The sequence below is a fragment of the Canis lupus genome, chromosome 25 (assembly GCF_048164855.1).
Source record: "Canis lupus baileyi chromosome 25, mCanLup2.hap1, whole genome shotgun sequence".
In the NCBI taxonomy this organism is placed as follows: Eukaryota; Metazoa; Chordata; class Mammalia; order Carnivora; family Canidae; genus Canis; species Canis lupus.
Genome location: NC_132862.1, coordinates 36,912,115 through 36,929,379, shown reverse-complemented (window position 1 = coordinate 36,929,379; position 17,265 = coordinate 36,912,115). Strand labels below are relative to the sequence as shown.

Sequence of the window (17,265 nt, the reverse complement as noted above, 5' to 3'; positions counted from 1 at the left end):
TCTATTTGTTCTGCTATGCTTGTTACAAAAAACCATTATTTTGAACTCACACTGCTAGTATGGCAACATCACACACTCAATGTTAAGGTTTTTTTCAGTAAGAGTGAAGATAATTTTCTTGTTAGTAAATTTTGCAAAAATTCCATATTCATATTGTGTGCCTTTGGACAATGCAGTTTCCCAGCAAAGGAAATAAATTTCTCCATATTCTACAAAAGATATTATTACAAAAGGATTTACCTAATGTTGATGTGAATCTGGAATTTCCTGTGAGTGTCTACTCCATCACAATTCTTGGGGAAAGTATCAACCTTCAGATTGAAGGGAACTTTGCCTTCTTTCTTGGGCAGGATGTTGTATCTCAGGGATGTCTAAAACAAATTGAAAAAAACTTTTTTATCTTTGCATGCAAATAGTCTGTCTCTTCTAGATGATTCATATCTCTCCTTAGTTCATATTTCTTCTGCAACTTGGAGATTCATATGTAGTTCCTGAGACCTATTCTCTCATTTGCAGCATTCCCTAAATCCCAGAAGTCTCACCTGGAGGTACACACATCCTGATCCTGACACTGTTGTGCTGTACTCCCCTGGAATCTCTGGCAACCTGACTTCTTGTAGCAACAGGCGATTGGCATCGTGTACTTCGAATTTTTGGGAGAATGTCTCTGAAGACTTGACAGTGACTACAGTTGTTTTCTCCCTTTTACTGAAAGTTGCTGCTCCATATTTGGACAGGGCTTGGAGAGCTACCACTGTATCCTGAAAAAAGATGGGGCAGAAATCACAGGAGAGAAAGTAACAAAATCATACTGGATGTAAATCAGATCAACGGTATTTTCTCTCAGAGTTATTTCATGACAAACACAGCCCTCCCTGCTCTTAACCATAAACTACTCTATGTACTTGAGGGGAACATGAAAAAGTCTCCCCATTCAAATAGTTTATACATAATGGAGATTAGACCCAAACAGCTGACATAAACCAGAGGCTGTTTCAATAATTTATAAATTTATGTAACAATACACAATATTTGTTGTAAATATTCAGAGAAAGGAGAAGAAAGCAGAACTAGATTAGTAAGAGAAAACTTACTAATGAGAAGGTAAATAAGAAGACTTACTGAAGAAGCTACCATGAAGAAGAAATAAAATTATGTATGTTTCATGAGAAAAGTTTATATGGATAGAAAGAGAGGCATCAGGAACTACCAGGGTGGGAAATATTATGTGGAGACAGAGAAAGGAGAGAGCCAATTCCAGAAAAAGGGGTGGGATTAGCCTCATTAGATAGGAGTATCCGTGTTTACTGGGGGAGGGGAAATGTTTTGAATAACATGTTAGATAATTTTAGTCTTTGTATGAAGAAAAGATTTACTTTATCAGGAAATTAAGTTTATGAAATATTGCTTTAGGAAGATTGATCTATTTTATATTTGAGAGTTGATTAAAAAGAAAAGATATTAGCGACGGTACAGAGAACAGAGCAACAATGAATATATAAAATAATGAGGCTGGAATCTTTCTGGTGGTGGAGGAATGGAGAAAGTATGAATTAGAAAATATTATCCAATTATTCAATTCCCAGAATATAGTTGTGTTTATGTAGTAATATATTTATTTTTCTTCCTAGCGTCTCTTCACAGACCTGAGTGGAAGAGAAGCCCCCATTGGCGTTTTGTTGCTTGGTGATCCATTTCACAATACGTGAAGCCACAGACAGGTCTTCTGAAGATGGGGCAGGCGAAGCAGTAAGATAGGCAAGGAGCAGGTAAGAGGTCATCTCCACTTCAACTGAAGGAGCCCGGGGTTGATAGAATGTCGTAACTTCTTCAACTTTCCCAGGACGCTGCCAGTGGATTGAGTCCTCTTTGAAATGGAAAAGAATATGCTCTTAAATTTAAAGAATGGTTTAAAAATCTAATTCATGAACGATCATTACAATCAGAGTTCACCTGGTAAACTGATGTAAAAATATCACATAAATCTTTGCCAAAAAAGGAAATTAAATTTCTAGCAAATCACATTTTGTCTTTGTGTCTATTACATTCTTGCGTGATATTAAAAGTTGGGCTGTATAGTTTATAATGTGTGAACTGAAAAAATGATCCATGTTAGTAACAGAATTACAGTGTTGGATCAATGATAATTGTTTTTTTGTTAAAAAATTTTTAAAAAGATTTAATTTATTTATTCATGAGAGACAGAGAGAGAGAGAGAGAGAGAGAGAGGCAGAGACATAGGCAGAGGGAGAAGTAGGCTCCCAGTAGGGAGCCTGATGCAGGACTTAATCCCAGAACCCTGGAATCATGATTTGAATCAAAGGCAGATGCACTGAGCCACCCAGGTGCCTCCGTGGTAATTGTTCTTATCCTTATAATAATATAATATGATATGATATATGATATGATATAATCATGATGGATCTTCCTTCTTCTTTCAATCACTGGTGATTTTGGAGGTAAATTTTGCAATAGCAGCCCTTACCTTCTTTCACAGCATCTTTGTCTAGTGATTTAAGAAGCTCATTTCGCTTGACCTGGTTTCCTGCTAGGGCAAAGGCATAAGCCAATAATGCCTTCGTATAGACAAGACTTCCTTGGGCCTCTGAGATGGATCCCCAGGCACTTTCCAGGCAGAATAGAGCATTGCGGACAAGAGGGTGCTATAAGGAAGATTAAAAAGAGATCTTTAGGTAGCAGAACCAGGCTAATGAATTGTTGGTAGGCTAACACCAGATTAAAAGGCACAATGTATCATGTAACATCATGGTTCTGACCAGAGAATAATTTCCTCTGCAGTTTCCAGAAGGATCTAGTCTTTTATGTTCCAGTGAAATATACCAAAATTAAATAACATAAAACCCGCAACTCATTTTACTCATAGTTTCAAGATTTGTATTCCTTGTATTTGTGAGGACTGTGCTGGTACATACAGTGACAGGCAGTGGCATCTCCAGCAGAGCAATGGTGATGTAGGCAGAGAGCGTCAATTCATCATCTACCCCACCCTGTAAAGATCAGAGGCAGAGATATTCAAACACTTCAATATTCATTAGCCAGAGTTGGCTAATTCTACTTTCCCCCTGCACACTCTTCACCAGAAAGCATTTTTTCTTGTGCAACATTATTGATTTTTCCCTCTTTCTCCTCCACCTGAAAATTCTTGAATCTGTCTCACATCATTTCCTCTCACTTTCAGTAATATATTAGGGTTTTTGCATGCGGTTTTATAATTCAATAAATAACTACTAATTTATTGTCAGATTTCAGAAGCTTTAGAGATTACCATCCTTCCTCAAAGCTATGTCGCCAAGACGTGAAGAATCAACAGGTGTATCTTTGCTCCTACACATCACTATTTTCAGGGACCAGAACAAAATTAATGGCACCACCTTAATAGCATTGTTTAGTAGTGATCCAGAGCGTTGGAAACAACCATTTTCCTTCTGTCTTTGTGAGAGCCAGGTGAGGGAACTCGTGATGTGTGACATCTCCACAAAAATGTGTGACCGGGCTTGAGCAAAAGACTTGAGCACAAATGCAGTGAGCCTGTCCAGCACAGAAGAGACAGACGTGAGGACCATCTCACATTTAAAGCTCACTTTGGGCAACTAGTGAGCTAATATACAAAGCAATTCTTAGCTTAGTGCTCTTCTCTCAGACATTGGTCTTTGCCATCCAGTAGAGGAAATTCTTGGGAAGAATTGGTGGGGAAATGACACTTACCCCCTAAATATTCTTTTGTTTGTTCAGCAAATATGAGCGTCTTTTAAAAATCTTAACTTTATTGGTTTCTACAGAATTAACCCAAACTGCCAACTCCTGAATGATTTAATTAATTAATTAATTAATTAATTAATTATTTTTTTATTTTTAAAAATTTTTTAATTTATTTATGATAGTCAGAGAGAGAGAGAGAGAGAGAGGCAGAGACACAGGCAGAGGGAGAAGCAGGCTCCATGCACCAGGAGCCCGACGTGGGATTCGATCCCGGGTCTCCAGGATCGCGCCCTGGGCCAAAGGCAGGCGCTAAACCGCTGTGCCACCCAGGGATCCCTATTTATTTTTTAAAGATGTTATTTATTATTCGTGAGAGACATTAAGAGAGAGGCAGAGGGAGAAACAGGCTCTAGAGTGGGGAGCCTGATGTGGGCCTCAATCCCAGGACCTCCGGGATCATGACCTGAGCCAAAGGCAGATGCTCAACCACTGAGCCACCCAGATGCCCTCCTGAATGATTTTAATATCATCACAGTCTCTTTCTGTCCTTTTCCTTAATGCACAGTATAGAAGCTTATCTTACTACCATTTCACATTATAACACTTTCTGCCTTATATTTTCATTTTGAGCAATCTTTATTTTCCTGCTATTTATTGTGCTCCCACAGCTGGTGTGTATTCATACACAAAATGGTGATATTACACAGTAGAATGACAGACATATGGAGTTTTAAAGGATAACACATTTCAATGAAAGAACTTTCCAGAATTCCAGATTAGAATGGACCCATAGCAAACATATGGAAACAATGATCTTACCAAGTGTTTCCCTGACTTCTTCCATCATGATCCCCAAAGGTGCTGTATGAACCATCACTGTGCTTATAATTCAACTGCCTTTGGTACCCTGAAGAGGAAGTATTCATAGATTTATGAAATAGCAGAGACTTTGGAGAATTAATCAGTTTTTTCCCTAAAAGCTTGGTTAGGAATCATAGGAAGGAAAACTATTATTTTATTAAGATGTCTTCAAGGCTTGATAATGCCATTGAATTTCCTGGCAGTACAGTCCGACATTTTATTGGCTATGGAAGCAACAGTGATTATGAAATCTTAACCAAACGTATGTTGATTTGAGTTCACTGAAAGAGATATTTAGGGAATCAATTAAGATTTCTCTTTTTGGAGTTATCTCTCACCACTGATGAGGTAGTTGATGGCTTTGGACTTGATAGTCTCTGTCAGTTGTCGTGTCTCATTCAGGTAGTTCAGAACATAGATGTTAGGGACGAATAGGACCATATTTTGCTCTCCACAACCATATGGCATCCGGAGAAGATTCTGAAGATTTTGCATTGCAGAGCCTAGAATGTCACCTGGGGAATGAAAGATATTAAAAAATCAGAGGAGGGGTACCTGGGTGGCTCAGTCTGTTAAGTGTCCAAATCTTGGTTTCCAGGACGCCTGGGTGGCTCAGCAGTTGAGCGTCTGCCTTGGGCTTAGGGCGTGATCCCAGAGACCCAGGATCGAGTCCCATATCAGGATTCCTGCATGGAGCCTGCTTCTCCCTCTGCCCCCCCCCCATGTATCTCTCATGAATAAATAAATAAGATCTTAAAAAAAAAATCTTGGTTTCCACTCAGGTCATGATCTCATAAGTGCAGGAACCAGCCCTGAGTTGGGCTCTGTGCTCAGTGGGGGGTCTGCTTGAGGATTCTCTCCCTCTGTCTTTGTCCCTCCCCCCACTCCCTAGTTTGAGCTCTCTAAAATAATAAATTAATCTTTAAAAAAAAATCAGAGCTGGTTTCTGTTGGGATAGGAAGATAGATTACTAGCTAAGTGAGAGGTCAAATCACTTATGGAGGGAAGGACAAGAGTATAAGAGGTGAAGAGAAACAGGAAATAGAAAAGATAGAAAAAAGTGGGAAAAATAAAGTTGATGATTCCAGGATGGGAAAAATAATGGCAGGGCACTTCTTTTCTGATGAACTGCATGTCTGGGAAAAGCTAACTGTTTTCAAAACTATTAGGAAGCATCATCACTTAGTCAATCTCTTGAAGATGAGGGCAGAGAGGGGTGACCCTTCTTATTCCTTCAAGTATGTCAAGGTAGAATAAATAGCACAACATCCATCCAACCCCCTTTCTGACTAATATACAAAGCAATTCTTAGCTTAGTGCTCTTTCTCTCAATCCAGTGCCTACACCCGAAGTCTTCATTAACCGTGGATGGTGAGGCTACATGCACTAGAATAATGAGATGGACAGCTGCTTGCCTTGGGCTGGCCGACTCACCCAAAACCGAATATGTCGCCCTGGCAGATCCTTCAACCACATCTGAAGGAACTTTTAGTGACAACTTTTCAGGTACATCAGTTTCTAATGAAAGAAGACAAAGATATATAAGAGAGGGAAAAAGAATGAGAGAAATGTTCTATTTTTTTTAATTTTTCCCCCTTTTTGATCAAATTCCAACCTGTCATTTCTCTTGACTATTCTATAATAATGTAACCCAAGTTACATTATTTGATGTAACCCGTTTCTCCTAAAGTCATGATTCATGTCAGTTAAGTTCATAATAATATATGTTTGTGCTAAATTTTTATAGATTTCCTTACAGTAGGCCTCGAGTGGGACCCGCTGGGGAAGCCGCAGGATGAATGTGGGGGTGGCACACAGCGAAGTAAACCCCAACACTCGCATGGTGAATAGCCGGGGCATCTGGCCTACATCATCTTGGTAGGACTGCTGCATGTGGTTCTACTCAGCATCCCCTTCTTCAGCATACCTGTTGTCTGGACCCTGACCAACGTCATCCATAACTTGGCTATGTATGTCTTCTTACATACAGTGAAAGGGACACTCTTTGAGACCCCTGACCAAGGGAAGGCTCGGCTACTGACACACTGGGAACAGATGGACTACGGGCTCCAATTTACCTCTTCCCGCAAATTCCTCAGCATCTCTCCTATTGTACTCTACCTCCTGGCCAGCTTCTACACCAAGTATGATGCTGCTCACTTCATCATCAACACAGCCTCATTGCTTAGCGTACTGCTGCCTAAGTTACCCCAATTCCATGGGGTTCGTCTCTTTGGCATCAACAAATACTGAGGGATAGGGCTGGGGATAACACTGGACCAAAGGGCTAGAACATCCTTTCCTTCTCCGTATTGTCTTCTGTATCTTGAAAACCCGAGAACTATATAACCTTTCCCCAACTCCAGGAAGAGAACAGATTGGAAAATGGGGCTCCCGGGGCCCAGCCCTAAGAGCAAATTTTTTTGAATCAGGAAAGGTGGGAAAGATAAGGGCTCAATCACTCTCCTTCATAGCAGGAAGCCATGTTTAAACAGCTCATTTGGTAACTGAGCAGCTTGTTTTGTGATTTTTTTTCTAGATCTTCTACCCACACCACTTTCCAGCTCTGTTGTGCTGTGTATTTTCCTTATAATAAAGATACTTTTTTTTCTTTCCAAAAAAAAAAAAAGATTTCCTTACAGTAAATAAGGAAACATAAACATATACCTTATGTTATGCTTATTTCTTTTCCTTCATTGTTTATGTCAATATTTATTATTAGTGTTTTTAAAAAATAATGTTCCTGGGGTGCCTGGGTGGCTCAGCCTGTTAAGTGTCTGCTTTTGGCTTAGGTCATGATCCCAGGATCCTGGGATTGAGCCCCACATCAGGTTCCCTCCTCAGAGGGCTCCTACTTCTTTTACTATCTCTCTTTCTCAAGTAAATAAATAAAAATAAAATCTTTAAAAACAACACTCATGTCATAAGTATGTATTAAGTGCATACTATATGCCAGGTTCTGTTTTAAGTGCAATGATAAAACAAAAATTTCCTGAATTCCTAGAGTTTTTATTTTAATGGGAGTAATAAAATAACAAATAAATATTTATTATGATAGATGTTAGAGATATAGTTCTACAGAGCAATATATAGTTCTATATAGTAATAATATAGCTCTATAGAGAAAATTAAGGCAGAGAGTTAATATGGGTGAGCTTGTATGACAAAATAAATCAGGAAGTGTAGGGTGTGGGAATCGGGCTCCCCTCTTTGATAAAACAAAATCACAGGTGATTGAAGACTTCATATGTGTCAAGGAGTAAGATTTATAGATATCTGGGGGAAAAGACTTCCAGAAAGAAGGAACAAGAAGTGAAAATACTCCAGAAATTTGAGCATGCAGGTTGTGTTGCAAGACCATACTAGGAGTCCACTGTGGCCAGAGGAGGGTGAGGGAGAAAGTAACAGGATATGAAGTCATGGCAGTAGCAAGGGTTTGGATGGGACATTGAAGATATAGGCTCTAACTTTCAGGTCATGGGAAACTCTTGGAAGATTTGAACAGAAGAGCCACATGATCTGACATGTGCTTTAAATGATCCCTCTTGCTGTACAGGATCAAGGGAAGATGACCAGGAGATCAGTTAGGAGATTGTTGAGATGATCCAGGAGCGGAAAAACTAGAGTAGAAGTGGACTTGGTAAGAAATGGGAAGATTCTGGATATAATGTGAAGGTGGAGCTAATTAGATTTGAAAATAGTTTGGTTGTGGAGTCTAAGAGAGAGAACATAATAAAGGGTGACTACAAAGATTTTATCTCAAGTAAGTAGAAAAAAAATGGAATTTCCATAATATGAGACGGAGAAAACCATAGGAGGAGTGGGCCTGTGGAGACCAGCAGAAGTGTAGTTTTGAACATGCTGGTTTTGAGATGTCTATTAGCCTCTAGGCCTGTTAGTGCAGATGATTAGTGGGCAACTGAATAAACGAGTTTGAGTTAGGAAAATGGCATGGACCCAAGTAGTACATTTTGTTGTCTCCAGTACAAAGTTATTAGTTCAAGTTCCGTGACTAAATGAGATTATCAGGGGATGCTGATAGAGAAGAGAGATCTGCACACTGAGCATCATCCCAAGATGATTCTAGATGGTGCAGAGTGAAACATTTTAAGGATAATTTTTATATGATTATATTAATGGTATTAATAAAACATTGGTTTCCTATATATGTTATTTACCTGAAGTTCTTCTTCAAGTAACTTACATAAGTTAAACTTGAGTATCTTTAAACTATTAATTGAATAATAAATAGTACTATTGCCACACAGATATTTTAACACTTTGAAAATTGTTTAGGAAGAAGCTTGAGTGTTGGAAAGAATCCTGTTCTATGGTCATCAGCTTTAGTTCTCATTGTTAGTCAGGAGCTTTTAGATAAGTCTTTTTACTTCTTTAAGCCTTCATCAGGAAAAAATTGTTCTGAATCAAAGATTTTTAGATTTGCACATGGGAGAGTATGCTAATTTTTTTTCCAGAGGAAAATATACCCCCAAATAGCATTCTGCCACTATACACTTTGGCAAGTGGCTTAACATGAGAATTTTGTTTGTTTTTGATACTCACCTGCTGCACAGAGGAGTGTGTTGAGAGTTTCCTCCTTTTCTATTCCTTCAGGCTTTATATTGAAAAAAAAGGTGAAAAAGTAAGGTAATACTGAATATATAGGAAAAACATCAACCACTTTAAAGTGGAAGAGAAAATGTTAGTAAGAAACTGAGTTGTAAACACATCTATATTTTTGGGAAATGAAATGTGATTGTCCCAGACATAGTGGGTAATGCTATAAAATATGATAAGGCCCCTGAGAGTCAGAGAAAGTATACCTGCATACCTCAACTAATAAGGGCTTGACTACAGTATCCTTCTGTCCAAGTTCTGGGACTCTTGGCACCTCATTGCCACACAATTCCTGAGACTGCAAGGCTTCCACAGTAGCTGTGAAATTCATCTTTCCTGGGGAATAAGATTCTTAAGGAGTTAAACAGCGATTCCATATTGCATGGCTTGCCTTTTGAAGATATATTATATATATAGTTATATATATATATAAAATTTCTTTCAGCTCATCATTGTTGAAGGAAGAGAAAAAAAAGCACGTATCTGGGTCATAGTGGAAAATCATAGTGGAAATCATTACAACATAGGAAGTAGGATTTGTTAACAACTTTACCACTTACCCAGTGACTTTGGGGTCACAGCCCAGAACATAGTTTTCTGGTGATTTCCACAGATACAGGGAGTTTCTTCGTTCTTTCTCTCTAGGTCAGCCGACTTGTCAGGAGAGGCTTCCAGCTGCACACTGACCTGTCCCCCACACCCACCCACAAATCTGAGAAAGATCACAGGCAGAGGTACAGTAACAGGGGAAAGGAGCTTCAAAGGACAATGTGAACCAACTGAGAGGCTTCGAGGAATTGTTCAAATGAGGTAAATCCTGTCCAACGCTTTGTAGTATAGCTGTTGCCCATAGGAAACTGAAAAGCCAATGGAATTGAGATATTCCCAGGGCATAGGCTTTCATGCCAACACAAGGAGGACATGTTTGCTTTAGTCAGAGTGAAAAAAAAATAATAAGGTAATCAGGTGGCTGTTAATGTCTGAATTTAGGAAACAGCCCTCAGTGAATATGACCTTATCACCTTGGATCAATCAGGGAGCTTTTCTCTTAACACCTATTCCATTCCCCAGTTTGGCTACAGCATTCTTCAGCTACCATCCCTGGGAGATGACCCAGGAGATCCAGATATTAAGTGGTGGTCATGTTTCTTCTTTGCACTTTGCTCGCTCTCAGAGGAGTGTCCTTACCCGAATGCAGTGGGACAAATAGTTGAACACGGTTGCTTTGAGTGTGAAGGCTTCTCCTCGCACCACAGAGTAGGGAAGAGTGAGTTCCAGGAAAAAAGGCTGGAACACTTGAAGAGAGATGGTGGGGGAGAGGCCTAGCCCTGTCATTTCTGACAAGCAGAGGGCACTGGCCTTCCACTCTGTGATGGTGTCAGGGACCTTCACTGCCAGCTCACTTCTACCTGATAAACTAGAGGAGGGAAAGAGAGGGAGACTTGTGAGTCAGTATTTTTTTTATTTTTATTTTTTATTTTATTTTTTTAGCACAGACCCTAGCTGATTATGGAGCTTGGTAACCTAGTCACCCAGTGTGGTCAACACTAAACCCGATACAAGGTTGGGCACTTCTAGCAAAGTCTCTGAAAGTTCATCCTTTCCTTTTAGGGGCAAAGGTAGTCTCCTACTTTCCATGATTTTAGACATATCAGGACCAAATTAGGAAAAAACTGCATTTTAAGCTCTGAGATCAATGAACTATGAACCTAAATGTTTACCAGGAAGAAGTGGAGCAGAACCAAAAGGCTGAGGAACACCAGAATCATAGAGGATGGGTCGCATCTTCTCCTGAACTAAATTCTGGGCAATACACAACTTACTCGACTGGTACCAAGTCCCAGATCCAGGTCTCAGGGAAGTACTTCCGCACTGTCTCTTTCACTTCCACGGCTGGAGAACTGTGTCTCATGACCATTGGATAAACTGCTCCTGCACTACCACGTGCTAGAGGCAGGACTGTGGAAAGACAGTACAAAGGGCCCAATGTAAACCTCATTTTTATCATGAGTTTCTTAGAGTTGCCTAATTTCTCAAATAGAATAAGGCCATTTGCTCAGGGAAGGTTTATTATTGGAACAACTTAACACACCAGCTTGTTACTTTGTACATTTATCTATTCTGTCTTCTAGGAAAGCTAATCCTGCTGCTTCTTCAAAGAGTCTGGACATAAATGTATTTTTCTCAACAAGAACCATATGATCCTTTCAATAGATAGAGAAAGCATTTGACAAAATACAGCATCCATTCCTGATCAAAACTCTTCAGAGTGCAGGGATAGAGGGAACATTCCTCAACATCTTAAAAGCCATCTACGAAAAGCCCACAGCAAATATCATTCTCAATGGGGAAGCACTGGGAGCCTTTCCCCTAAGATCAGGAACAAGACAAGGATGTCCACTCTCACCACTGCTATTCAACATAGTACTGGAAGTCCTAGCCTCAGCAATCAGACAACAAAAAGAAATAAAAGGCGTTCAAATTGGCAAAGAAGAAGTCAAACTCTCCCTCTTCACTGATGACATGATACTCTACATAGAAAACCCAAAAGCCTCCACCCCAAGATTGCTAGAACTCATACAGCAATTTGGTAGCGTGGCCGGATACAAAATCAATGCCCAGAAGTCAGTGGCATTTCTATACACTAACAATGAGACTGAAGAAAGAGAAATTAAGGAGTCAATCCCATTTACAATTGCACCCAAAACTCTAAAATACCTAGGAATAAACCTAACCAAAGAGGTAAAGGATCTATACCCTAAAAACTACAGAACACTTCTGAAAGAAATTGAGGAATACACAAAGAGATGGAAAAATATTCCATGCTCATGGATTGGCAGAATTAACATTGTGAAAATGTCAATGTTACCCAGGGCAATTTACACGTTTAATGCAATCCCTATCAAAATATCATGGACTTTCTTCAGGGAGTTGGAACAAATTATTTTAAGATTTGTGTGGAATCAGAAAAGACCCCGAATAGCCAGGGGAATTTTAAAAAAGAAAACCATATCTGGGAGCATCACAATGCCAGATTTCAGGTTGTACTACAAAGCTGTGGTCATCAAGACAGTGTGGTACTGGCACAAAAACAGACACATAGATCAACGGAACAGAATAGAGAATCCAGAAGTGGACCCTCAACTTTATGGTCAACTAATATTCGATAAAGGAGGAAAGACTATGCACTGGAAGAAAGACAGTCTCTTCAAAAAATGGTGCTTGGAAAATTGGACATCCACATGCAGAAGAATGAAACTAGACCCCTCTCTTGCACCGTACACAAAGATAAACTCAAAATGGATGAAAGATCTAAATGTGAGACAAGATTCCATCAAAATCCTAGAGGAGAACACAGGCAACACCCTTTTTGAACTCAGCCACAGTAACTTCTTGCAAGATACATCCATGAAGGCAAAAGAAACAAAAGCAAAAATGAACTATTGGGACTTCATCAAGATAAGAAGCTTTTGCACAGCAAAGGATACAGTCAACAAAACTCAAAGACAACCTACAGAATGGGAGAAGATATTTGCAAATGACGTATCAGATAAAGGGCTAGTTTCCAAGATCTATAAAGAACTTATTAAACTCAACACCAAAGAAACAAACAATCCAATCATGAAATGGGCAAAGACATGAAGAGAAATCTCACAGACGAAGACATAGACATGGCCAACAAGCACATGAGAAAATGCTCTGCATCACTTGCCATCAGGGAAATACAAATTAAAACCACAATGAGATACCACCTCACACCAGTGAGAATGGGGAAAATTAACAAGGCAGGAAACAACCAATGTTGGAGAGGATGTGGAGAAAGGGGAACCCTCCTGCACTGTTGGTGGGAATGTGAACTGGTGCAGCCACTCTGGAAAACTGTGTGGAGGTTCCTCAAAGAGTTAAAAATAGACCTGCCCTACGACCCAGCAATTGCACTGCTGGGGATTTACCCCAAAGATACAGATGCAGTGAAACACTGGGACACCTGCATCCCGATGTTTCTAGCAGCAATGTCCACAATAGCCAAACTGTGGAAGGAGCCTCGGTGTCCATCGAAAGATGAATGGATAAAGAGGATGTGGTCTATGTATACAATGGAATATTCCTCAGCCATTAGAAATGACAAATACCCACCATTTGCTTCGATGTGGATGGAACTGGAGGGTATTATGCTGAGTGAAATAAGTCAATCGGAGAAGGACAAACATTATATGTTCTCATTCATTTGGGGAATATAAAAAATAGTGAAAGGGAATAAAGGGGAAAGGAGAAAAAATAAGTGGGAAATATCAGAAAGGGAGACAGAACATGAAAGACTCCTAACTCTGGGAAATGAACTAGGTGTGGTGGAAGGGGAGGTGGGAGGGGGGTGGGGGTGATTGGGTGACAGGCACTGAGGTAGTCACTTGATGGGATGAGCACTGGGTGTTATTCTATATGTTGGCAAATTGAACACCAATAAAAAATAAATTTATAAAAAATGTATTTTTCTCTATACATGAAAACAATTGTAGCTCTCTATAAGCTGATTATTCAATGGGTAAAGGAAAGAATAAAGAGTAATTTAATGCACCAAATGCTGCTTTAATGCTGAAAGCACGTGATCTCCATTTGCAGTGAGAATCAAACAAGAAGAATGAAGAGTAGCTACAGCAAGAGGATTTCTGAAATGCTTTTTTATTTTACAATGAGTAAGATATGGACACAAACCCTAGGAAACAGTTAAGTATGTGTTATAGAGAGTAGAGATTCAGTGAAGGACAAAAAGTGAAGTTTAGATTAGCCAGAGAAGACTTCACCAAAGTAGACTTTTAGATGATCATTGAAGAATGAGAAACAGAGGAACATGGAAGAGGTATTTGATGGAAATGGCTTAACGAATACACACACCGAGGTTAGAAAGGATGCTCCATAGGGAAAATGGAGTAGGATATCTATTTTAGGGCTGCGTTGAGGAAATAGTAGGTGTAATTATATAATGAAACACCTTGAAGATTAGGACAAATAAATTAGATCTGTTAAAGTAGGAGTTAGCTTGATTTAAAAATAACAATACTTCAGAGATCAAAAGATATATAAAGATTACAGGTATAAATATATAAATATAAATGTGATAAATATATACATTTATATTTTATACATATATAAAATAATAACATGGGACATTCTTTTTTCAAACCTCAAGGACAGTAATTCTATGAATTCTGGAAATAGTGACTGTCTATGAGAAATATGTGACGTGATAAAAGCAAAGTTTAAGGGTGATGACACCTTTCACAGTATTGAGGACAGATTGAAGTGGAAAAGGACTGGAGGCAAGAAAGGTAAGTTAGGATGGTTTTCATTTATATTTTATTTTTTTTAGGATGCTTTTTATAATCATTTCTTTATGAAATAATGAGACACAAGACTAAGCTGGGGTTACTAAGAATAGAAAGGAAAGAATGGGGGATCCCTGGGTGACGCAGCGGTTTGGCGCCTGCCTTTGGCCCAGGGCGCGATCCTGGAGACCCGGGATCGAATCCCACGTCGGGCTCCCGGTGCATGGAGCCTGCTTCTCCCTCTGCCTGTGTCTCTGCCTCTCTCTCTCTCTCTCTGTGACTATCATAAATAAATAAAAATTAAAAAAAAAAAAAGAAAGGAAAGAATGGATAGGTGATAAATACAACTGCAAAATTTGCATAGAGCCTTACAGAGTATGTGGGATAAGAATGTAATGATGGGGGCCCATGGGTGGCGCAATTGGTTAAGCGTCCCACTCTTGGTTATTGCTCTGCTCAGGTTGTGATTTCAGGGTTGGGATTGAGGAGAGAGGAGTCTGCTTCTCCCTCTCCCTCTACTCCTCCCCCTGCTCACATGGGCCTCCTCCTTTTCTCTGTCTCTCTCTCACAAATAAATAAATAAATCTTTAAAAGAAAAAAGGAATGCAATGAAGGTACTCTGTTTTCAGGTTTTCTTGATCATTCTATGACCATGTTTTCTCTTAGGATTGACAAGAAAATACCTACTTGGTATCAAGAGGAATATGAACATAAAGTAATAGTGCTTTACAATTTTTTTTAAAAAACATACTATTCATGGAATCATAATTCTATTTTCTTCATTTATGCTCACATATATGCTCAGTGACTTTATCACTCTTAATTTAGGATCAAAGAAATTGAGCCTTTGATAGCTTATGAGTCTGTGAATTTTTGAAGTTCCATATGTCCTACCATGTTGGAGTATAATGAGAATATGTCCCTTTACTCTTAGCACAGTGCTCTTTTTCCATACACAGAATTTTCTTTTCTTTTTTAAAAGAAAAACTTTTATTTATTTATTTATTTATTTATTTATCTATTTATTTATTTGAGACACAAAGAGAAAGGCAGAGACATAGGCAGAGGAGAAGCAGCCTCCATGCAGGGAGCCTGATGCAGGACTCGATCCCGGGACCCCGGGATCATGCCCCGAGCCAAAGGCAGATGCTCAACTGCTGAGCCACTCAGGTGCCCCTGTACAGAAAATTTTCTTTCTGTTAAGGGAATATTCTTAGTCACTTCTCTGTTGTCAACTAGAACTTTATTCTTTATCTTCTTTGGTAACTGATTTCTACTGTGTTAAAATATGTGTTTATTTTTAAGAAACACTTTTTACAGCACATTTCTTATTAGGAAGTAGGATTAGTAGTTATACAAACATGCAGTGAGAGACTTCTCTCTAGACCTGACAGAAATAGAAAAGAATACTCAGAATCTTTCCAACTTTCCCTCATTTCCCTTTCCAGATACACTTGAAACACACAAGGAGACTAGTAGTATATCTGCTGAAAGTTGGATTATTCTATTTTGTCCAATATATCAAAATCACTTTGGTTTTCTTTTTTTTTTTTTTAAGATTTATTTATTTACTCAGAGAGAGAGGCAGAGACACAAGCAGGCTCCATGCAGGAAGCCTGATGTGGGACTCGATCCCGGGTCTCCAGGATCACACCCCAGGCTGCAGGCAGCACTAAACAGCTGCGCCACCAGGGCTGCCCTCACTTTGGTTTTCATAAAAGAATGTGACACAGACAATTCGTGTCCTTCACATTTCTCAGCCTCCTTTGCAGTAAGGACAGATGTAATATATGCCACTTGCACAGCTGGCCAAAAAAGTCCTGTGCAAACCAACTCCTTTCCCATGGTAATGATCTTAATTGTTGCATTGGAGATGGAGTCACAAGATGAAAGCAGAATGGGTATCCCTGACTCACTGTTTGGCAAGAAGCTGCTCTGGACAGCTACTGGACTCAAAAAGCAGTTTTATGTGAGCAAAAAATAAACTGTTATATGCTTAGCCACTGAGATTCGGGGTTTCTTTGTTACTGTAGTACAGTTTCTCTTATCCTGACCAATTTAGGTGTTGAAACCACCTTGGATAAGAAGGACTTGAAATAGCGACTATTGAAGGCTAAGTCAAAAAGGCAGTCAAATTTGATTTCAGACAGAGACAGTAAAAAAAGAAACAATAATCTTTTTAAAGGTCCTATTTTTTGGGGGGGTGGGTGGAGATGTTATTTGGGGGAAAATTTACTAAGAAATCACTCCAGAGTCATCACATTCAATACACAGAAAAACATCATTTTTTTCCATTATCCTACCTGGCAAATAAATCTCACCGTTAACTGCTGCATGGGCCATAGGCACTCCCGGATATGGCTGTGGCAGCTGACAAAAATTCGGCTTGTGGATTTTTGAGTTGGTAAAAATATATAATCCTGCGGACTGGGTGAAAATGAATGATTAAAGCATATTGGCAATCCAATCGTAAGAGTGGAATATTGTCTTACATTTGTACTGTAAGGGGCCAAGAGCAGGCTGCCCCAAAATGAACCACATGGCATATTGATTTTTTGGAATTGAAGCTACTTGAGAAACAGTTGGTACAAGGACACTAAGTCCCTCCTCTGTCCTTTCAGAGCAGGAAACACATCTCCCATGTGAAAAGTACCCTCCCTGTAGTAAGCATGAAAAAAAAATTCCTTATCAGCAGAGATAGAAACTTTAAAGCCAAGAAAGCTATAGAAACGAACCCTGTTAT

General features: G+C 39.3%; 1 protein-coding gene and 1 pseudogene across 2 annotated transcripts in view; one reads left to right on the top strand and one right to left on the bottom strand.

Moving 5' to 3' along the window:
• The window catches only part of LOC140617523 (pregnancy zone protein-like), a 50,347-nt gene that overhangs the window by 4,016 nt on the left and 29,066 nt on the right, over positions 1-17,265 (bottom strand). Inside the window, exons 17-31 of one of the 2 annotated variants that reach the window (XM_072799095.1) lie at positions 16,826-16,949; positions 11,022-11,157; positions 10,387-10,615; positions 9,759-9,885; positions 9,413-9,534; positions 9,145-9,196; positions 6,016-6,099; positions 4,920-5,096; positions 4,540-4,627; positions 3,393-3,549; positions 2,934-3,008; positions 2,486-2,663; positions 1,647-1,867; positions 543-761; positions 241-371 (exon numbers count right to left, since the gene is read on the bottom strand). In XM_072799095.1, coding sequence (XP_072655196.1) covers positions 241-371; positions 543-761; positions 1,647-1,867; positions 2,486-2,663; positions 2,934-3,008; positions 3,393-3,549; positions 4,540-4,627; positions 4,920-5,096; positions 6,016-6,099; positions 9,145-9,196; positions 9,413-9,534; positions 9,759-9,885; positions 10,387-10,615; positions 11,022-11,157; positions 16,826-16,949 — 2,120 coding nt within the window. The remainder of the gene's footprint in view (positions 1-240; positions 372-542; positions 762-1,646; positions 1,868-2,485; positions 2,664-2,933; positions 3,009-3,392; positions 3,550-4,539; positions 4,628-4,919; positions 5,097-6,015; positions 6,100-9,144; positions 9,197-9,412; positions 9,535-9,758; positions 9,886-10,386; positions 10,616-11,021; positions 11,158-16,825; positions 16,950-17,265) is intronic. The other variant, XM_072799096.1, reaches the window with a different exon arrangement.
• Positions 6,350-7,210, top strand: LOC140617524 (ORM1-like protein 2 pseudogene; annotated as a pseudogene).